At 35.7% G+C, this 23,329-nt stretch overlaps 2 protein-coding genes across 2 annotated transcripts in view; one reads left to right on the top strand and one right to left on the bottom strand.

Annotated features, from left to right (window-relative positions):
* Positions 1-3,252, bottom strand: part of LOC128014476 (chemokine-like protein TAFA-5) — a 41,948-nt gene extending 38,696 nt beyond the window's left edge. The window contains exons 1-2 of the mRNA XM_052598074.1: positions 3,166-3,252; positions 2,599-3,006 (exon numbers count right to left, since the gene is read on the bottom strand). Coding sequence (XP_052454034.1) covers positions 2,599-2,656 — 58 coding nt within the window. The 5' untranslated portion in view covers positions 2,657-3,006; positions 3,166-3,252. The remainder of the gene's footprint in view (positions 1-2,598; positions 3,007-3,165) is intronic.
* An 8,797-nt stretch (positions 3,253-12,049) lies between these two features.
* Positions 12,050-23,239, top strand: LOC128014643 (proline-rich protein 5-like). The gene is made up of 9 exons (XM_052598325.1): positions 12,050-12,253; positions 14,500-14,647; positions 16,334-16,414; positions 16,701-16,749; positions 17,623-17,680; positions 17,810-17,901; positions 17,991-18,125; positions 19,863-19,983; positions 21,157-23,239. The coding sequence occupies exons 2-9, from the start codon at positions 14,529-14,531 to the stop codon at positions 21,528-21,530; spliced, it is 1,029 nt and encodes a 342-aa protein (XP_052454285.1). The 5' UTR covers positions 12,050-12,253; positions 14,500-14,528; the 3' UTR covers positions 21,531-23,239.
* The last annotated feature ends 90 nt before the right edge of the window (positions 23,240-23,329 follow it).

The following is a 23,329-nucleotide window of genomic DNA, read 5'->3' as shown; positions in this document are numbered from 1 at the left end:
TCTGTTGTATATAGTTTTATTCTAGTTGTATTTTGTATTTACATTTACATTTAAATGTAAGTTTGTTAGTAGCTTGTAGTGTATCTAAAGCTAGTTTTCATTAAGCTATTCTTAATGTATCTCCCCCAACAGTACTTTTGTTTTTATTTTAAAAACGTTTATATAATACAAATGGGAGCTATGAGTACCTGTTGTTTTGCAAGTCCCTCTCTAAATAACCAGTGAAAAGAGTTCCTGGATGATCTGCTTTAGTGTTCACTTGGGGGAACGCCTTTATAGGGGGCTGAAACTCATGTAATGGAAATCCAAAGTTAGCATGATGGCTTTCAAACTGTTCAGCTACTTAGGGAGTCCCTTCCACCATTTTCATCTGAAGAGCCATTTAAATGTATCCCATCTATGCTCTTAAAACGGTGGAGAAGCAGCACGTCAGAGGGATCCAATGTCTCATAAGCACTTTAGAGGGGATGGTTCTAAGAAATTCAATATTCTTAAGCTTTGAAAGGAAGTTTAGAAGAATGCTGGGGTTCTTCACACCACCTCATCACATGCATAATAAAGCATATGCCTGCACAGCATGATTAATGTATAGAAATACAAACAATAAATGGCTGCTTTCATGCACTTCATCATGAATGACTTAGGTGCTCTGCATAATAAGCCTGCAAGTCAAGAGCCACTCGCACCCCGCTGGTCATCACTGCCACTGAATAACTTGATTTTCAAAAGCCAGAGAACAGTATAGATGGATTAAAAGACTACGGTGTCAGCTCTAGAATAACGACTCCTTAAAGTGCCATTATTTTGTCTTCTGACTCAGCACAACATTCTGTATATTAGGAATTTTCGGGATGAATAATTTGTGGTCAATGTCATGCAGAAAAATGGTTGATTCAACTGGTTTGAACATTACGGCTGCTGGTTAGAAAACAGATTTTGGGTTGTTGTTGTTTTTTAAAATAGCCTATTTTTTTGTATGCACAGAACAGATGGCCTGTCTGCTTATTTTGAGTTATGGACTCGAGTGTGGAGCTAGTGCATTCTAGCTTTTAAGAGGTAATAGAAAATGCAACAACAAATGCATGGAAAAAGATTCTTGTTGCTCTTAATGAAATGTTTTTGCCGTCTTAGGACCCCACATTAAAAGTCCTCAAATCTGTTGAGGGGGTTAAACGGTGTGCGAATGCTGTCTCTACGCAGAGCAATCAATAAAGATTTCCATTTACTGGCCAGTCTGAGGAAGAACTAAAGATTTTAATGTACTCAAGTCAATATGCAATTGGGACTCAGACAAGAATACAGCCCTTCTGAAAGCTACAATGGGCTCTGGTCTGGTCGAGAAACGCTACATCCCTTATAAAACAGATTAAGGGGTCTTGGCCATTTGCTGAAATGCCACTGGGGAGGAAGTGTCTGTTTTGTTTTTTTGTTTTTTTTTGCTGTGTCCTCTAACTGAATGCAATGCTATAGATTGAATCAATAGGACAACACAACGCTAATGAAGACTCCCACAGCCACAGTACAGTGGGGCTTGACTCTTGAGTCCCCAAACACCAGACCGGTAATGTAGTCATATAGAGGGGCCGAACCTGATTAGGTTAAATGTAGTTACTACATGTACATCTCACTATCTCTCCCTCTCTCTCTCTGTCTTTCTTGTAGCATTGAAAATATGGGAATGACTCTGAATCCATCCATAAGTGTCAGAAAATCGGGAGGTGGGGGGTGGAAAAATGAATGTACAAAAATCTGTCTATTGTTGGTAAAAATAGAAATAAAATACAGTGAGGGATTTAATGTTTAAAAATGACTTATACATACAACCATCCATGAATCTATCCATCTATTTATTCTATCTATCTGTTGCTCTTTTGGTATATTTGTAGTTGTTAAAATTGAGGGATTTAATGGCTAGAAAGAATTATCCATTAGCACTTAGAAATAAATGTCTAAAATCGATACATCTATCTGCCTGTTTGTCTGTATTTCTGTTTATCTATCTGTCTATCCATATTTATTGTTGGTAAAAGAGAAGAGAAAAGTGTGGGAAAGAATGTCTAGAATGTATTTATTCATCCATCCATTAGCAATAAGAAATGATTGTCTAAAATCTATCTATCTATCTATCTATCTATCTATCTATCTATCTATCTATCTATCTATCTATCTGTCTATCTATCTATCTATCTCTCTATCTATCTATCTATCTATCTATCTATCTGTCTGTCTATCTGTCTATCTATCTATCTATCTATCTATCTATCAACATTAGGAAACTGAGGGTACAATTAGGAAATTATTGTCTAAAAATGATCTATCTATCTATCTATCTATCTATATATCTATCTATCGTTTTTATGTAACTAATGACTAAACACAATTTATCCATCCACCGTCCGGGATAAAGATGGGGGGAGGGTGTTATTATCTAAAAAACTATCCATCCATCTTTAGAGTGAAATGTTCAAGCTTTTTTAAATTCTAACTCATCGTATGACAAATTCATGATTGCTGCTGAACTCGCAGTTACAATATTGTCGACGAGTTATGTGAATAACTGTAAGAATCATAAGCAGAAGAGCAGCGTGGGCTTCTTACCGCAGCAGAGGATCAGCAGACCGCTGAACAGCAGCACAAGCCAGAAAGTTGAGGACATCGTCAGCCACGCATCCCACTGTCAATTCCTCTTCCTAAAGGGCGAAGCCATCAAAGTCGGTCTCAATTTTCCAGTTAAATTAGCCTCTAATCAGGCTCGCATAACCAGCAGCTATACACGCTTCGGCGTTCGTCTCAAAGTTGTCAAACAGAAACGAGGGAGAAACGGCGCGAGCGTATCCTCGAGAAGCACGGGGATGAGACAAATGAAGAAGATCCTGCGACGTTTACAGCTGTAAAACTTGAAAAAAGGACCATCTAAAATTCGAGTTGTAGAGAAGCAGCCCTGCTGCCGTTTCATCTGGAGACTACGGAAAAGTGCTCGATAACTGAAGTGAAGGTGTTTTGATTCTGAAGAGAGAGAGAATCAATTGTTAAGCTTATATTACCCCAACAAGCCACTGTGAGCATCTCAATTGCGCTATCTGTAAATCTGCAACAATCTTAAATTTTATTTTTACAAATCAATCAATTTGGAATAACAATTTTTTAAAATAAGCCTTTATTTACCTGTCCTCCTAGGTTGCTTTAAGAATGTTCTGTAGGCCACTAATAAAAAAGACCTCTATTAATCTGTTGCAAATTTATATCGCCCAGCCCTATCTGCACTTCACATTTCAGCCTTTAACCTCTTAAGTGCCACCTTTTTTCTCCATTACATATCTTAGCAATACTCATAATTTACAAATCATTTGAAAACTTAAAATCTCAAAACTCATCCTGTGAAAACCATTTTGAAATCGGACATTGAGTTATCATGGAAATTTTAATTGAATATCTTAGTGGGTGGAGTCAGGTGTCATATTACACAATGTATTATGGTCTTTTAAAAATCAAAACTTTTTAGAAAACTTAAAAAAAAACATATCCTCAGAAAGGTCTGAGTCTCAAGATTCCATATTTGGAATATTCTGTTATAGAAGTAATGCTGACATAGATATTTAGACATTTGTGGCAGAAAAATGCATAAAGAAAATTCAATGGAGTTTTGATGACACCCGGTGGCTGTTTGTGGTATAAGGCCCTAAATCAAATAAAAATCAGGAACCTAAATTTTTAGATCAACTTCAAATTTGGAACATAACTTATTTAGACACAAGTCTTTCGTTTTATAACAATCTTGGATTAAAAATATTTTGAAAAATATTTATTTTATATAAAATAATATAAAAATGGTACAGTGCATTTTCTTAACAGTAAATTTAAACTGCTTTAACTTTTTGGAGATAGTATTAATATCATAAACTAAAAGCAATCTTTACATGACTTGCTTTTCAAATGTTTTAAAATTGATCATCAGAGTCTAATATGATCCGGGACGCCAACTGCCCATCCCTGTCTTATACATAACTTCAGAGATATATGCACTGTAGGCTATATGAACTTCAGTGCATCTGTGCCTGTGTGTTTAGTAGGTGCAAAGAACATTTTTTTATTTTGGTTTTTCTATTTGATGGTTATGGCACCTGACGTTTTACATCCAATAAATAAAAAATTCTGTTGAGAATGTCATAAACACTTCAATGAAGCCAACTTGAATATAAAGGCTCCATTTAAAAAACTTGGCACTTGCATCTTGACCTACATTTGTATGAGATTTCTTCTGTTCATCATCTCAAACATCCGCATTTGTCATTGATGCTCTATGCATTTATCGCACTGTGTGCATTTTAGTATTCACAGCATTACATACTATTTTTCCCTGTGATAAGCCTCTGCATTCAGCATCACCTCAGACTGTGGACACCAACATAATATCCAAACAGAGACCAGAGGAAAAGTGATGTTCTTAAATAACTGCATTGAAATGCATTGAGAAGTTTGTATTTATGAGTTGTGAAGTCATAAGACATCAGCTATGTTACTTGGTTGAAAAAAAAAACTACTTAACTCTACTTTTAATGATAAATTAAGATTAATATAGAAAAGAATGCACATCACGTGTTTTTGCTTTGGTTTTTATTCAAGATTTTGTCAGTTAAATTGTAGTAATTGTAGCCTGCAACACTTTGTACATGTAACTTAATTTTATTGTAAATTAAATGTAAAAATATATAATTTCAATGATTTCAACAAATGTACTCACTGACATGCCCCCAACTCGCAAACTCTGACCAAAAAATGTCAAATTCTCTGAAAATGTACTCGCCCTCAGTCCATCCAGGTCTCTTCATAGGAACATATTGGGAGAAATTCATCATTACATTACTTGCAATGGATTCTTTGCAGTGAATGGGTGCCATCATAATGAGACTCCTAACATCTGATAAAAACATCATAATAATCCACAAGAAATAACCTCTTTTGAAAAGCTGCATGTTTGAGTGAGGAAGTCAATCATTTTTCGACATTTCACTTTAAGCTTTGGCCAACATATGAGACCATGATCCATAAGAACACTAATAATAATGTTTTCTCACATCAAAATCCACCAATATATTTTTTAAACAGTACTGGAGTGTCTTCGCTTGATCTGTGCATATTTCTCCCCTGATTCAGACAAGGTGACTTTTTTCGCTGGAGAAAGCAGTATTTGGGCTATCATTTTATCTGCAGAGGATCTAATAATGAGCAAGTGATGTAATGTTAAATTTCTGCTCCGGTGAAGAAAGAAACTCATCTACTGTATGTTTTGGGGTAAATTTTTCATTAAATATTTATTATGGAGTGAACTATTCATTTGAAGGAAGCTCATGTGCTTTCATATTGCATATATTATCTTTCTGCCATAACTTGCATCAAAATACACACTAACTAAGGCGTGCAATCTGATTAAGTCAGCCTTCAGCACTTATGGGAAAAGCCTTGTTTTCCTACGTCATCCTCGTGAGAGTTGGCGGTCTTTGATGGTTTTATTTATGACAGGCTAAGTTTCGTCCCTTTGAAGGATCGGTAGATCAAGTGTGGGTAGGGTCCTGGGGCAGAGAGTCGACTCCGATGTCTGGCGCGTGTCTATAAATCATAGTCCTACAGCTTGGGTTGCTGGGCTGCTCAGATGATTGTGTACAATAGCAGACAGCCCCTGACCCACCTCTTTCGAAACCCTTCAGTGTCCGCCCCTGGCCCCCGGCGACCCTCGAGGGAAATCACAACTACTTCAAAGCAGCCTGTCGAATGAACAGAGAATAAATATTTCGTATCGTATAATTTTTCATTCCTTTCCATCAAAACATCCCAGCTTTCTGAGACCCCAGAGAATGGAGATTACTGACCTCTAACTTTCCTCTTCTCGTTGTTCAGAAACAAGCGGCCCGTATTATAATACCATGAATTTCTATTTCTCTTTTCACAGTTGGTACCTGTTATGTAGCGAGTTTTCTTGTTTTACAGCTCATTAAAGTTTCACGAGAGAGTGCAAGTTTTCATGCAGGACACGTATCAGAATTGTTTGCGAGTGAGCGTCATGCAGTTTCACCGAGGAGACAATATACTGTAAAAGAGGCAAGGAGATGTCATGAGAGAAGAACATTACTCAGCCACTTAAGAGGTAGGAACCTTCAAAGCAGCGTGTGCTGAAGAAGGATTGAGGATGCGCGACACCGATCTGATAGGGCCTGAGGGAGCCGTCAAGGTCCTTGTCACTCTGCTTACGACAGGAAGTATGTCTTCATGCAGCCTGTCGAAATGAATCTAACATTTAATGTGATTATGCAACCAGTTATTACCGAATGTTATGTCATTATTATGGTTGTGTAGTTCGGACTTAATTGCGCTTGTGTCCCTTTCTCATTACTTGTTTTGAATTAAACTGAATTGTTTATTATCCTGAGACTGTTTGGAATGAAATAACGGGAAGTTATAATATCGTTCCTGTATCTCCTGTTCATTATTTTTTCATAAAGTGCTTTGTTAAAAACCATTTATATTGACGTAGCGCGTCAAACGGAAGGTAGCATAGGCCTTAATAGGTTTTAAAGTCAGACTGGGCCTTCTGCAGTTTAAGTGCCATCTATTTGTAATGCAAAATGCATTCAGATAAAACCTTGGCTTCTTTATTTCCACATTAAATCGAGTCCTTGGAAGTAGCGCTAAAACACAATTCCGAATATTGTAATTGTAAAAGTTTAGGATGATTTTCTTTAAAAGTGCAAAAATTTTATTTTACTACTATTCTTTTTTTACTATTTATCAAATTAACCTAAAAGTGTAACTATTTCTACTAAAATATTAGGCAGCACAACTTTTCAACATTGATAATAAAAAGAAATGTTTCTTAAGCAAATCAGCATATTAGAATGATTTCTGAAGGATCATGTGACACTGAAGACTGAAGTAATGACGGTGAAGTAATCACAGAAATAAATTACTTTAAAATATATATAAAATATATAAAAACAGTTATATTAAACTGTAATAACAACATACAAGATCACTGTTTTACTATATATATATATATATATATATATATATATATATATATATATATATATAGCTCTTTTTTAAATAATGCAGTCTTGGTGAAAGTTCTTTCAAAAACTTAATCTTGTTATAAAAAGAAGTATATTCAAGATATCAATATTCAAGAATCAAGACCAGCAGCCAAAGGCAAAAGATTAACTGGAATAAGACACATTTCATTAAACAGCTGTACATCATTATTTTGGTATCTATCTTTCTGTTTTCTGCTCAAACGGATGTTAATCAGTACTGTCTGCTCTTAGATGTTATGTTTTATGAAGTGAGGTGGGGACAGGAAGCCTGACGAGACCTTCTCTGCACCGGTCAAATGACTTGAAGAACTTTTCAGACTCCAAAATGGCTCTTCTTCTTCCTTCCAGCACGTCTTGAGCGGGGTGTCCTTGGTCCTTTTGTGGCCAGTCGTCAAGGGACTTTTGTCTTTTGATGCTGAAAGAGACCACACACAATCTGATGCTGTCATCTGTAATTGGTTGCCTGCCCAGAGGACCCTCCTAGCTGCCATTCTTTCTTTATCTCTTCACTCTTATCAGTCCTTTTTCTCCTGAAGTGTCAGCAGGGCACTAGATGTGTGTTCATACAATTGGAGGGCACTGCGGCAGTGATCAACCTTGGTCTTTGTATTGCCAGGAACATTATTTTCAACTGAAAGGTCTGAAGTAACCTTTGCACCCAAAAAGCTGTTAAGTCAGGTGAGCTCTAAAAGAAAAATATAAGACAACAGTTGATCAAACAGTGTGACCAGAGCAATGAGATTCCTATCGGAACATAAACATCACACATACAGAATCAAATTAAACATCATATTGAATAAAATAATCAAATAAACTGTTAAAAAAAAGGCTTGGTATGTGATGATAACATTTGTAAGCGTCAGATATATTGACTGCAGAATAAAGATAAGTTGATTTGTTTGGGATGGAGGACGTGCAGAAGTGGGAGGTGTCAGTGAGGCAGTACGTACCTCATAAATCAGTCATGGCATCTGAGGCCAACCCCGAGCTAGCCAGATCGAAGTGCTCAAAAATTCACTTTTATTTTCTACAGCTTTTGAAAAGGAAGTTTGTTCCTTCGTCATCATTTTAATCCGTTATAATGGCATGTAAGGTCAAAGTCCTCATTGTGAACTGTCCCTCTGTTACAGTGAAAACAAGCACAGGGCTGATTTGCTTTTATGGATTATAGTCATTTTAATAATGGAGCTAAATTTGGACGTGGATAACGTCAACATGAGTCCCACCCGTGCAGTCTATTGTGGTCTCAATAAATATATAACATGATTATCTGTCCCTCAAGGCTCTTTTCTAGCTGTTACTTGGCTCACTGACGTTCTTGAAGTTCGGGTATTAAATGTGATGTGTATTTTTTGATGTGTACGCCACTAAGCAACTGTTTTCAAGCAGGTTTCGCAAATACTATCTTAAAAGGTGCTGTCAAATTAGTGAAATTTCACCTGCAGAATCATTTTAGTGTAAATTGTGTAGCGATGTTTGAGGCACAGCTCACACAGAAGTCACTTTCAGACCAAGCAGCTTCATGTTTGTCAATGCAACGAATCAATTTGAGCAACTTTAACCTGTTGCGGAAATGATTCCTACTGAAATTACTGTATTTAATCAGCAAAAATACGCAAATGTCGTTAACTTTCTATGCAATCATATGGAAGACTATTTTTGCCATGGGATCAACAAAAAATGTAATTGCAAATTTTAAACACAATATTATTTTCACAATTGTGAGTTTATATCTTGGAATTTAGACTTTTTTCACATTTGTAAGGAACTAGTTCTGAATTTTTGAGATATAATCTGAAGAATTGCGAGATAAAAACTCTATGTACAAAAACGGAAACTTCTGACTTTTCACTCACAATTCCATCTTGCGATTTTGACATTCTTTTTCTCTGAATTCTAAATGTACCTCTCGCAATTCTTTTTTAAGGTAATTGCAACTTTTTATCCCACAATTCTACATTTTTTCATGCAACTGCGAGTTTGTACCCATTTCACAATCCTATGTTTATATCTCACAATTCTGACTGAAAAAGAAAGAAAGAATAAAGGCTTCCACAGAGATGCACTATTCGCAGACACCGTTAATATATTCCAACAGTGAAAGTTCCCAAAAATAGGCGATACCAAGATAAGTCCATGCTGATTTTGCACTCTCAAAATGTGGTGACCTGCTCCATATATATAAAAGAAAGTTTTATTAGACTATACTGACAAGACTAGAGGCTTTATGTCATGTTTTTTCAAAAGCACAATTCACTTTTTATCTCCAAAACTTTTTAAATGAAGAACAAATTGCTTTTGTGTGGCTTTAAATCATTTTCTAAATTAATATCGCCCACTATTACATTGTGACTAACTACATTTAGTATGATTGACATTAATTATCTCACTAACTAGATCTGTTATCCATCTACAAGAGACGATATGCAAAGCACATTGGCCCAGACAAGAAAAAGAGCAGGCCGGAATGAAATGACGGAGAGTGACGAGAGCACGAGACTCGTGGAAAGCAGGAAATCGCCAGGGAAACGGAGGTGACAGGGACTGTGAGAGAGGGAAAGGCTGTTTCTGCCTTGTTGCTCCAGAGATTCATTGCTCTCCTCATCAATCGTGGAGGGCTGATGAAATTGTTCCTGCCCAGAGAGAGCCTCATGGCCCTCATGGCTCTCGTGTGCAGAGTTGGCATAAATCCTGCTGGCAGGGAATAGAAGTGGATTATATTGTGCAAATTAATCGTTGCTTGAATTTGCCACTTTTTCTTCTTGCCCGTGGAGGGCTTGGAACACGAGCGGCGTATTGTCTTATTTTCAAAGCTGCTTTTTTTGTGCGTGTGCTGGCACATCTCCTAGATTCTTACCTTCTCAAAGGGATCATGTCAAGAATTTCAATTTGAAAAAGGAAAAGGTTGAGGATTAGCCTCGGAGAGCAATTTCCAGCTGTACGGTGTCCAAACAGCAGGTCAAAATGAACAAATCTTCATTATTTCAACCAGAAGCCCATTCTGGATTCCCCGCAGCACGTACAAAGCCACACCTTCAATGAAGAACAAACAAAGAGTGCCTGCTACCTGCAGATCACTCATTAATGTGTTCGGTTTATTTTTAGACCACTTCCCCTTCGTTTGATTGTAGACGAGCTTGGGAACTTCTCTCTCATTAGTGTTTAACACGGGACTCCTGCCGTCAAGGTCAACGGTACCCCGTGCCTCAGCCACTGTTGGGAAGGCCTTGCCAAAACTAATGAGAGGACCACCGCTCACAGAGAACAGCTACTGCTACTTCTTTATTTTCCTGCTCTGGTTCAGACAATTATTGTCCCTTGCCTGACCAAAAGGTGACTTTTTTGCACTTATTTGCTTGCAATTAGTAGTTGTAGCTATAGATGCGACATTTATTTTATTTTTTATTTGATTAATTTGATCTATTCTTATGTTTATTGCTAGGCATTTCCACAATAATAAATAAATAAATCAGTTGAACATTTGTAACATGAATTTGCGAGGCTTCATTCGCATTCAATTATTTTGAGCTTTACAGCTAGTAAAAGTATTTTTTTTAAAGCTTTTTACATCTTGTTATGCTGCTTCATATTTCAAACTGTAATTTCCTGTCATATAATTTTAATGTATTGTCGTAATTCTTAACACCTTTGTTTGTAGCAGTTTTACCGTTCACTTCACTTTTATTTCTAGTTATGTACCTAACTTTACGGAAGTCTCGCACATTCACAGAAAACTACTTCCGTGTTGCAGTATCTATAGGTGGATAAAATGACTATAAAATAAAACAGCTTATATATTGTCTAGTTTGACCTTCTGAGTCTGACAAATTAACGTTTCATGGCACCTAACGTTAATTGTCAATTTGCCAAAAATAAAAAATTTCAATCCTCCAACAACTGCATATGCTAACTGAACTTTTTCCTTGTTTAAGCCAGACCGATATTTCAGTGGTAAATCTGCAATTAAGAGAAAGAAAGGGGGAAATATTCATTGCATTAATTCACCGTTTCAAGTTCAAGTGGGAAGTTAAAACGTGCTGAATGCTACTAAAACTCACGTGCAGTGCGATACTGCCCTCTAGAGGATCCTGCACAGAAATCATTTTGCACACTGGCCAGATGATCATGTTGTCATTGTCAAATCTTTAATTACATTTCTAAATTCGGTATGCGACTCAGCAGTTGATCTTAAGGAGGGAAAAAAAAGCTTGCATGGCCTAAAGTTACTGTCAACGTGTCGTCTTGGACTGCTTATTTGAACTTAAATACATAGTGAAGATGCTTGGGGGTTAAAGGAAACCACAGAGTAAGAACAGAGTAAATTCTGGTCCAAATTCAGAGTAAAGTCTGGTCCAATGTCTGGAGACAATGGCGATGCATGCCAGCCGCACATTTAACCACAGCTGTTGAACGCACATGTCAGAATATTGAACGAATCTTTCTTTTGAGTCGGATGCCTTCAGTGAATCAGTTCACAAAAGCGATCTGACTCCAAACGGTTCTCGAGTCAACTGATTTATTGACTCTATTTATACGACTCGTCTATTTGTCAGGTTCGTGTAAACTAGTGATGCTGAGATTTGACTGATAGAACAAAAAGTAAATGAATTGAACAGCCTAGAAGTAGTGTTTTAAAATAAAACATAGGACTGCTTTAAATAATTGTCTAAACGTTTTATCAACGGAATAAAACGGACATTTTTCAGAAATATAGGCATAAATGTAGGCTAAATATATTATATTTTGTTTCTAAATAACTTTGAAATAATCGTTAAACTTTGACGGGGAACGTAATTAACAGCAATATGCGCTGCACGTGATGAGAAAAAGAATCACTCTAATGTTTCGAACCGAGCTGTTCGAGAGAGCCGTTTCGCGGAAATGACTCGGACTCACTGCACACTTGTTGCATGTGTGAAAGAGTTACAGCAAACTCCTCCCATGGGCGGGCGCTTCACAGCAGAGCATCTTGCTTTCTTGTCTCACCCGATGAATACTTAGTTGATAAACAGGGCTTGAGCGTTGAAGTTTTATTTTTAATGGTAGAATATGGGTGGTTATGGTAGCGTTCGTCGAAGTTGCATTGAACGTTTAAATGTGTGAGAATGGTCGTGGAAATTAATATGTGGCTAAACTAACTCTCAGTTAGGACTGAGAAGAACAAACTGGTAAGTGAAACATTTACTCCGTAAACACTGGACTTGTAGATCCCGAGGCTCAATGAAGATGCTCCAGAGAATCTGTAAAGATAAAATGAAACGTGTAGAACTTAATGACATTTACTTATGACATTTAAACTACTAATGTTTACTTTCTGACTAATGAATAAACTGTAGTAATGTTAGTTACATCCCTTAATGAATGTTATTAGTAGTGCTACATAGAAAAGCTCACTTTTTAGATTTTTTTTTATTTGTAGAACCTAGTTGTAGATGATACCGTGGTAGATAACTTAACTGGGATGTTTAATGTTTCATTCTGCACCTCAAAAGTTGTGAGCTACCCACCTAGACAACATTTTTAGGCATTGATTTATGGATACCTTTGGGGAAAGCATTTTTGCCTTTTACTTAATGCAAAAATACTATGAATATAACCCCAAATTGAAACTATTTTCTCACCCTTATGCTGTTTTGTGAATACAAAAAATGTATTCAGTGAAAGTCAATGGGGTCCAGTTTGGTTGTGGATGCCAAATACCTTAAGTGTAAATGCAAACATATCTTCTTCAAAATATCTCTCTTATGTTCCGCAGAAGGAAAGAAAAAACTCATAAAGGTCTGGAATGACATGTGGGTGACTAAATATGGCCATTTTAACGTTTGGGTAAATTATTCCTTTAAATGAATTGGAAAGAACTGACTACTGAAGCATTAAAATACCATAATACGTTTACTAAACATGCTGAGTTCGCATACTTGTTTCTAAAAAAAACAATCACAGCTAGTTCTTCTTTTTTTTTTAAATTTGGTCTGAGTTTACCCAAAAGTACTTTGCATAGCTCATCGCCTTTTCTTGTCAGGTCCGTTCGTTCCTTTTGTGTGTCTTCAATCTGGCAACCTGTGTCTGCCTATCATTTCTGGACTTAACTGTTCATATAGAATTACAATGAACAAATAAACGTTACATTTATCATTATTTATGTAAATGGGGGTTTAAAAACAAGACTTTAAAGGCCTGTCAACATCAAGAACAATAACTATATTAGCATACACATACTTTAAATGCACCAGCTCTTTAAAACTGCTTCATTTATAGTTAAAGTTCTTGTTCTCAGTGTAAACGGCTTTTCAGAAAGTTAACGTAGACTTTGAGAGTCCACTTAATGTACTTAAGCCAGGTCAGCAGTTGAACGCGGATGATAAATGAGGCTGTTTACTCTCCGCCGGTCATGCTTTGAGATGCTGCAGCCTTAATTGCATTACCTAACTGGCCTGAGTACTTGCTCATGTCTGTTATTAGAAGTTCACCAGTCAACCATCTCACCAGACAACCCAAGCACTTGGTGAATCAATTCATATACCAGAAATGAAAGAATGAGATTATACTCAGAAACGTGATGTCTTAGTTAGTGTGATTTATGACCAGAGGCGCCCCATAAACTCAATGCATGCAAATTGTGCACAGAGTGAATCAACAGCAGTGGGAGTCTGACTTGTTTTTGGCCTCGTAATTAGCAGATGGTGAGTATGGATGCATAAAATTTTCATTCATGAATGTTAGACTGCGAATGAGCTCATTTTCTTGCAGCACATGGGGAAAGATTTGGTGCGCCATCTGATGTTGCCATCTTCTTGCTGGGTGGATAAAATACCAATTTAACCCATCACAGACTTTACAATGCAGCCTATAATTGTTTGCCCTCTCGTGGCAACGTAGTTGTTTTTGTCAGTGTGGGAACAGGGCGAACCTATTATTAGGCAGATGGGATAAATATGTAAGTTTACAGTTGGTATCAGATGTGTGTGGGATCAAGTTGTGGTGCCGTCAGTGGTGCAGCTTGTGAGCGAGACAGCTTGAGACCGAATTCTGGGAAGCATTTGTGCATAGGAAACCAAGATGAGCACTGTTTGAACGTGTCAGCATCTGATACAGGCATCTGGTTAACTGCATCTTAACTGCCGTTTTCGCGATTATCTGATACCTCTGTGCGCGAGCGTAGCGCAGGCAGCCATCGGTTCACCAGGAAGTCTCATGTCAGGCTGCACATCAAAGGAAGTGTACTTGTTTGTGTCGTAGACGTTCTGTGTGGCTTTCATTATGACACAGGCATCTATATAAATGAGTCACCGCAGCTGAACCATGTAAATAACTGACACTGCGGTTGTATCGCACATTCTTTGCGTCACTCTTTCAGTGTACCTTGTGGGAGGTTTGGCCTGTAACGTGACTTGATCTCTCACATTTGTTCTAGCACGTGCCTGTCCTCGTCTCAACTAGACCATGGGGTCATTCCGAAAGCCCAGGCCCCGTTTCATGAGCTCGCCTGTGCTGTCCGACCTCGCCCGCTTTCATGCCAGCTCGCCCGCACTGCAGCTGTCCAACGCCAGTGTTTGGAACAGGTGGGTGGTTCCCTTTCCCAAGGATGAGAGAGAGAGAAAAGGCATTGTTACATTAATGCCATGAGAATTGAGGGGTTTTTATAGACACGACCGAGAGTTTTTAAAAGTAAGGTTCATTTAAAAGAAAACAAAGCTGTTGTTATTTAATCGTTAACTTCCAAAACTAAAAAAAAAAAAAATAATAATAATAAAAAATTTACATTTATCATGAATTGTTAAATTATTAATATTAATACATTTCTGGAGGAGTCGCACCACATGACATTTTACATCATGAATCTGATCTGAGCTACGCTGCTCATAAAAACACAGCTTTGAAATAATTTTGATGATGAAATTATTTGTCATGTGGTGTAACCATCAAGGAAAAGATAATAACGTGTTTTCCATACTCCTTCAGTACAAGTGAATGTATACATCATTTTCTAAAAAGTTCTTTAAATATAATTTGTACAAGTATTTTTTTTTTTAAATAAAAGAATAATTAATTCATCAGAGTCGTCCCACATGACATTTTTAAACTTATATTGTCAGATACACATATGGCACTTTAATATAAGACATGTAACCTGTTTTTACAGTATGTTGGTTTCATATGAGTTTGAAGAACTTTTGTACCATTTTTTTGAAAGCAAATAAAAAGATTATTAGACAAATATAAAGTATTATTAATCCATAAGAGTTATTAAATTTTTTTGGTAGTTGCATCACATGATATTTTACAGACTGAATTAACTTTATCTTGTCATAGACGGGTCAATATTTTTAATAGACTCGTGTTTATAAAAGTTGATAATGTAGCTATTTTTTTAAAGTTTGTTTCTAAGAAATAGCCTAATAATAAAACATTATTCCAAACTTCTTTTCTTTTTAATTGTTTCAGTTGTTTCTTTTCAATTCTTTAATGAGACCTTTCTATTTTCTCTTATTTTATCATTATGATATCAGGACAGTACCTATAAAAATATCTAAATTAAGCAATTTCCATATTTAATTTCAGCAATTCAAAACATCACCATGCATAGAGGTGAAATACATGTACATTGTAGAAACACATGAAATGTAATAAATCAAAAGATATATCCAAATAATGACAATTTAATTGTAATTTCTTTGGTAAACATTGATAAAACAAATGAAACCATCTTTAGCTTTGAAATTAGCTTTAAGGAAGCCCTAAAATAAACTTGAGGTCAAAAAGGGCGGTGTTTACGGTCACTGTACTTCTGACTCAAAGGAGAAACCTTTCATTTTCATATATGATTTCACACTTTGCATGCCATCTTTAGAGGAAAACCCCTTAAAGACGCACGTTTTAAGGCTTTGGGATAGGAAGCAGACAGCAGCCTTTGCCTGTACCACTTCCTCATTGAAATGGGACCTGTGCTGCCCCTCTCTCAGGAAGTGTAGAGCAGGATGTTAGTCAGAAGTGGTCGGTTGGATGGCAGGCAGTGGAAGTTTACTGGCAAGCAGACAAAAACGCTGTCTATAGACACTAAAACAGAGATAAAACATTTCCCTGACACGGGAGACTGCTGGATTTTGAAATGTTTTCACAAAGTCTTTCTGCATATGAAAGGGATGTTTTGCATAGAATTTTCTTAGCTTGCAAATCAGCGGTCAGGACACTTGAATGAGGCCTAGTTTCCTGATTCCTCAACAAACTGAGTCTTTTCTTTTTTGCAGTGTTCAAACAGCTGTAATTAAAGTCTTCCAAGGTGGGGGGCTACAGTCCAATGAGCTCTACACCCTGAATGAAAGCATTAGGTAAGAAAATAATAAAGAGAATTGCAGGCATGAACTCAATTCACTTCCTATACAATGATTTCAAGTCAAGATTAGAGATGGTTGACTCATGCCAGTAGGCAATGACCAAGAATAACCTAACAACCACATAGCAAGCAAATGGAAACCACCCACAACACTCTAATTTTGTTTTGGTGAGGTTTTTTTTACAGGCAGGCAACATGATTTTTACTATTTTTAATTGAGAAAAAGTAAAAGGTTTTGGTTTATGAAGGTGTGTGTAACTAACTGTTAACTGTTTTATCAGGTGGCTTTTGAGGACCGAGCTGGGATCATTTATCACTGAATACTTTCAGGTAATATAGTTTTCAGTTCTAAAGACATAATGAAGTCAATAAAATAAAAAATCGCATTTGATGAGAAATTAAAAATGTAGTAAATGTTAAACCCAGCTCACAAAAATACATTTTAAGAACTTTCTGCTAAAATGATGGAATTGTTAGTGTTGAATGTTTTCTGAAGATTCTGAGATGAGTAATGACATATAAAAAATGTAAAATGAACATCCAACTAAAACACTTTCATATGAATGATGTATAAATAATGTTTCAGTGCTAAACTTTGGAGAAGGTTATTAAAGTTCAGAGAACTGTGAATGATATTTATAAAGTTTGTTTGTAATGTTGAGCGAACTTTACCAGAGCATTGACTAAACTAGAAAGCTTAATTGACAGCATTTTTATGTCCATTTGTACTCTTTTATTTCATGAAAAAAATAAAATAAATCAAGGTTACGATAAGGCATTTACTGTGGAAGTGAATGGGGCCCGTTTTTAAAGCGTTAAAAAGCAGAAATGTGAAGCTTAAAATTTAATAAAAGCACTAATATTAATACTTTATGTTAAAATATCTATAAATTGAGCTGTAAAGGTATTTAAATAGTTATTTTTACAGTTGTTTCAGGGTTTTATGGTATTATGTTCTGAAAAAAAATTTAGTAAGCTGTTTTATTTATTTATTTGTTTTATAAAATCATGTTAACTCTCATATTGATTATATCTTGTGATTGAACTATTGAAACAATAAATATTTCAGCATTTGCAAATTGAGATTGTGTGTGTGTGTGTGTGTGTGCTAATCAACATTACGCCACAAATGCTGTCAAATGTGCTTAACTTGTAATGAATCAGAATATTCTCTAAAGTACCTTCATGGCTCTTTTTGTCCAGGATCAGCTCTTGAATAAGGGTCTGACGTATATTTTGGAGAAGATTCAGCTTCACAACGGTGAGTGCTGAACCTGTTTTCTAGGTCTTATTGGTGCATTTGATGGCCTGTGTGAGCTCTGATAAGGTTTTATACAGATGTGTGTAATTCAATCGCTCCTTGCAATCTTGTCTCATTTCTCATGCCCAGATGAAACTCGTCTCCGAGCGCTGTCTGAGATGTGGGTGAGGTTTTTCACAGACATCCTGCCAACTCTTCAAGCTATTTTCTACCCCGTGCAGGTATTAAAATGATCTCACCTATCAAAGTGACATGGGTTGGCGTTGGGTTACCGACACTTTGGTGACTGGTGTTTTTTGGCTGGGTTTAGGGTCAGGAGTTGACTGTGAGGCAGATGGCTCTGCTAGGCTTCAGGAACATGGTTCTGTTGAAGCTTCCTGTGGACGACATGCTTCAGGGCTCCTCATATCCTCCTCCAATCACACAGATGCTGCTGATCCTGCAGGTGAGCTCCCACCAGCTCATTTGTGCACTAATAATGTTGATTCTATGCTGCATCATGAACATTTCCACCACATCTGTAATTTTGAGATAGAAATTACATTTGAAACATATTTGGAAATGTTTTGGCCGTGGCAGCTTTAGAGCTAGTATTTTTGTCTTAGATGCTCAGAAGTAATTTGGCAGCTTGAACAAAAAGGATGCACAATAAGTCGATAAGCACAAGAAATCTCTCATATTTCATATCACACCCTTCACTGATATTGTTGACTTTTCTCCTTGGTAACCAAGTGCAGTAACATTTGAGAAGAAAAAAACGTTTAGGTGAAAAAAATAACTGTTGTTGTGTAAATTATGCTACAACTTAGACACAGTCAGTGAGTGTTAAAAAATGTGTTAAAGTGTTAAAAAGCAGAAATGTTAAGCTTTACATTTTATAAAACCACTAATATTAATACTTTAAAAAAGCATTATTAGAGTAGTAAAGGTGTTCATCAGTAACATATGAGAAAAATGTTCAGGGGAAAAAAATGGTTGTAGAAATAATTTGTGTAAAGAAAAGAAATAAAAATCATATAAAAAATTACAGATTTAGACAAAGTGCACGCATCCATCAGGCAAACAATTAAATATATATTTTTATGCTATAAATATTGAATATAAATTGTTTGTGTTTATTATATGTCTATTGAGACCTTAATAGTTCTAAAAATGTTATAACAATTTTTAGGCTAAATCCTGAAAATTGTATATATGAAAAGTTATATATTGATATATAGGCCTCTAATATGACCTTAAAATTGTTGTTAGTAACTAAAAGTAAAACTAAATAATAAAATAGAAAACAAAAATAAATATTAGATGAAAAATGAAACTTAAAAACCTTGAAAATGACAAATTGTTCCTTGGCAACTTATTGATATAAAATAAATTGAACTGCTAAACTAATTAAATAATAATACAAAAATAATAATAAATTAAAGCTAAATATAAATATTTTGTGAGGGGGAAAAAAATACAAGCACATAACAAATTAAAAAGCACATAACCAATTAGAAATAAAAATGAAATCTGAAAATTAATTTTAAATTTAAAAGCTAAATTCAAAACAACAAAATACAAATATATATATATATATATATATATATATATATATATATATATATATATATATATATATATATATATATATATATATATATATATATATATATATATAAAATACTAAAATAATACAGATAAAAAAGATGTCTATTTTAATAAAAATCAACAACTGAGAAATAAATGTTAGGCAAACATACACAAACTGTTGTTAATGCACAGGTGAGAATATGAGGCAGAGATATGAAGAGAAATGAACGTTAGGAGAGTATTCCCTGAGTGCTGGTGTGGGAACATCTACAGATCTGCTTTGTGCTGCTGTAATCTCAGATGAGATTTGAAGAGCCTCCATGAAACCAAGCACCTTGACCCAGCGTTCATTTTTCAAATACGGCTCCTCCATACAAAATAAATTTGTCAGCTTTGTTCCAGAACAAGGCTGAGTACCGCAGGGATACAGTGTCATGCTTAAGGGCATAATGGTGATGAAGCACTCCGATGTGTCATCCGTTCCTCATTTACTCCCACTTGTCAGCTGTCTTGGGACTGAACCCAGATATTTAACTATTCATCTACCAGCAGTGATTATCGCCTCCTTGTTTTGGATCCTTATTTTCATGATGTTTGTTTTTTGGGGCAGGGTATTCATGAACCTAATGGACCTACGCAAGAGTATTTCCGGCTCGAGAGGCTAGTGGACATGGTTATATCTCCCTACCTGAGTAACTACCTCTACATGAACCCAAGCGATTCCTCTTCAGGTGCTCGGTCTTTCTTTTTTTGGTGGGCGGGGGGCAGGGTGTTGTGGATCAATGACATGATGCCCTTTATTTATATCTTTATGATGAACGTAATTTATATTCCTGAAAAAAAATGATTATTATATATTTTTTTTAAAGGGGTACTAAAGTCAAATCTGTCAGGTTGGTATAACTGTCCAAATATCATACAGAAAATTAATATCATGCAGACAAAGGCCTCATAAAAACAATAGTTTATTTAGTAGCTTGGCTTAACCTTTTAATATTATGTATTATATATGTTTTTTTTACAAAACAGCTTCACTATTATTCAATGTTGTTTATTAATAATAAAAACTAAACTTGTGTCCACTAAATTACAATCATATTGTGTAACCAACATAAAGAAAAAAGTGCAATAATTATCGTAAAATATCAGATAATTTGACATTTTTATAACAAGACTCCCAAAATGTTTTTATTAATAATTCCTGATATTTTAATAATATATGTGCAACTATATTTGCAACTATAATTTGACCATTTATGGCAAAGTTAATTTATTGAAAAAATGTCATATGGTGTAACTCCCCATACATGTTATAATTTATCATATTTGTAAAAATGTCCTTGTACCTTAAAAATATATTATTAATAATAAAAAATATATATGTCATATAGAAAAAAAATACTTAAAGTCATATCGTGGAACCAACATGCAGAATCTTAGAAGTCTTAAGATCAAAATGTCATTTAAAATATCAGATAATTTGACCATTTCATGAGAAGGCAAAGTTCATGTTTTTAAATGTCATGTGGCGCAACTCCCCAAAAACCTAATGATGTTTATGAATTGATAATTCATGATTTTCTAAAACTCCTGTGTACTTTTATTATTACCAGTAATTATTTTCTTAAAAAACGTTTTAACCCTCATTACTGTAGAGTTGCACAAAACACGAAGTGTACCATGGGCATTACAGTGGAACACTAACAGGTTAATAAATAAATAAAGTAAGTTATTTTATTGATGATTATACCACATGACATTTTTAGCTTCAGTTTCTTGAAAATAATATAAAAGTGTATCAAACCCATGTGAAACAGACAGATATTCATGTCATTGACCGAAGATAGACTGCTTGTTGCAGTCAGCGTTAAATCTAACCAGCATCATAATCGCTTCCCCCACAGAGGACCATCTGGAAGGCCTGAGGTTAGTTCCCACTCCACACCTCAGTCAACCTGAGATTATGGTGACACATTGTGCCCACGAGTCTTTCCTGGCACCTCTAATCGAACACGAGGGTGAAGCCTACTTGGAAAGGACCGGTGGTGGCCGACGACACACAGTCGCCAATGTGCATTCAGACATCCAGCTCCTGTCCATGAAAAACAGGATGTGTTCAGGAAAAGTGGAGGTCAGTGACAAGAGACCAAGAAAAGAGACCAAAAGGACAGCTAAGACTTTCTGCAGTGAACCGGCCTTTTTTGACTCACGGCCAGGTGGTGTGGAAATCCTTAGAGGGAAAAGCACTGCAGAGATGAAGTGTGGCCTAACTGGTTAAAAAAGCCTCTCTCTCACGATCTCAAAACACCCACTGAGATCTTGTATAGTTACGATAACTGAGACAAGCTAGAACGTGTACGCTTAATACAATATGGACTCTTCTGCTGTGAAAATGTGAGCTGTGTTGTGTGCTAAATACTGTTTGGCCTGTCAGTGTAGCCTGTTTTTAAGAGCTTGGAGGGTGGAGGTTGGCTGAAGATGCTTTCGCTTCAGCCGTTTCTTGTAAAGTACACCGAACGTCACACTTCTTTCTGTCGTGGAGGTGGTAAAGCGGTGTGAAAGTATGCTGGTGAGCAAACAGTTTACAAAGGTACAGCCGAAAGCATACTGAGACAAACTAACGACACTTCCTTACAATTAACGTCTTTATCTTAAGCGGTCTTACCGTTTCATTTCTATGTAGTAGAAACTAAACATGCTGACATGAGGAAAAAGAAGATTTTTAGTCTTTTTTGAATGTTTTGTTTTATTTTATGAAATGTTAATATTTAAAAACATTTAATTTAAAATAATTAAAAAGGAAAATTCAATGTGTGTGTGTAAAATAATGTGTATTTTTGTAGTAATGCATTTTTTGGAGAAAGTGTTTTTGAAATCATTCTTGATTGTTCCTTCGGCTCTGGGCTGTACGTCTAAGGTTTGAGTAGATGTCTTTAGAGGTCCATGTGAGCATTTCTTTGCGGCTCTGGCATACAGTTTAGAGTTCCTTGAGCAGATTAGCTGTTAAGGAGCTTTAGATGCTGTTTTCAACGTCAACATCACCTCAGAAAGCCTTTGTGGCGGTGTTTCAGATTGTGAGCTGCCAAAGAGCTTAGTTGCAAGTGTACTAATCAAGGACTTTTGACCTTGGTTATGTGTTCATCAAAGACCATGTTTTGTTTGCTTTTTGGGATTTTATTTTGTTATTTTAGCTGGGTTGAATGCATAATATGAATATTTAAAAACATAATTTTTAATTGAATTTGGAGTGAAAATGTGCTTAATGTCACAATACATAAAAAAAATAATTCAAAAAAACATAATTTTCATCTTTGTGTGTGTGTGTGTGTTTTAGATCTGGCAGAAGGAGCCAGACAGTTTCTCTTCTGACTGCTACTGTAAGAAAGTTCGCTGTAATCTTATTTGAGGTGATTACTTCAGTAATGCATTCCTATTAAGAAGATAGGGAAATTGTGGAGCCGAAGGGTATGAATTGACTGGTCTTTGATGCCATCTCCTGGAAGGTTTACTTGACTGCAGCTCACAGTCAGTAAATAAAAATGAGTTCCTGTTTCTTACATTTCTATTTTTAGAGTCAAAAGCTGAGAGTAGAGTACTATATTCAAATTTGAAAACCATTCAAAATCATTAAAACAGCTACATTAGCAGTGGGAAGTTTAATTGTTGTTTTTTTAATACAGTGGGGGTCAAAATTATTAGAACATTAGTATTTCGACCAGCTAAAAAAATAATAATAATCCAGTGAGAGGTTGTTTGGAAATGTACACTGATATTTCCTACTGACACACTTAAAACCATTTTTAGCTGGTGAAAATACTAGTGTTCTAATAATATTGGCCACCACTGTATCTCTTTAATCAGATGCTACAGTGAATATGACTACATTTGGTCATTCTTATATTGCATTTTGTCTTGTATTATTGTTTATAACATAAAAGAGCCCATTTTACGTTAAGTTTAGTGTAATTCTTATTCTATAGGCCATAGTTTTGGGTCAAATTGAACCTTGATTTTAAGAACCTTTGAGGTTTTGTTTAAATATATTAATCATATTTGACACCAAAAATTGTTCACTGT

Source organism: Carassius gibelio, chromosome B25, assembly GCF_023724105.1.
Source record: "Carassius gibelio isolate Cgi1373 ecotype wild population from Czech Republic chromosome B25, carGib1.2-hapl.c, whole genome shotgun sequence".
Classification (NCBI taxonomy): domain Eukaryota; kingdom Metazoa; phylum Chordata; class Actinopteri; order Cypriniformes; family Cyprinidae; genus Carassius; species Carassius gibelio.
This window is presented reverse-complemented; position numbering and strand designations above follow the sequence as displayed.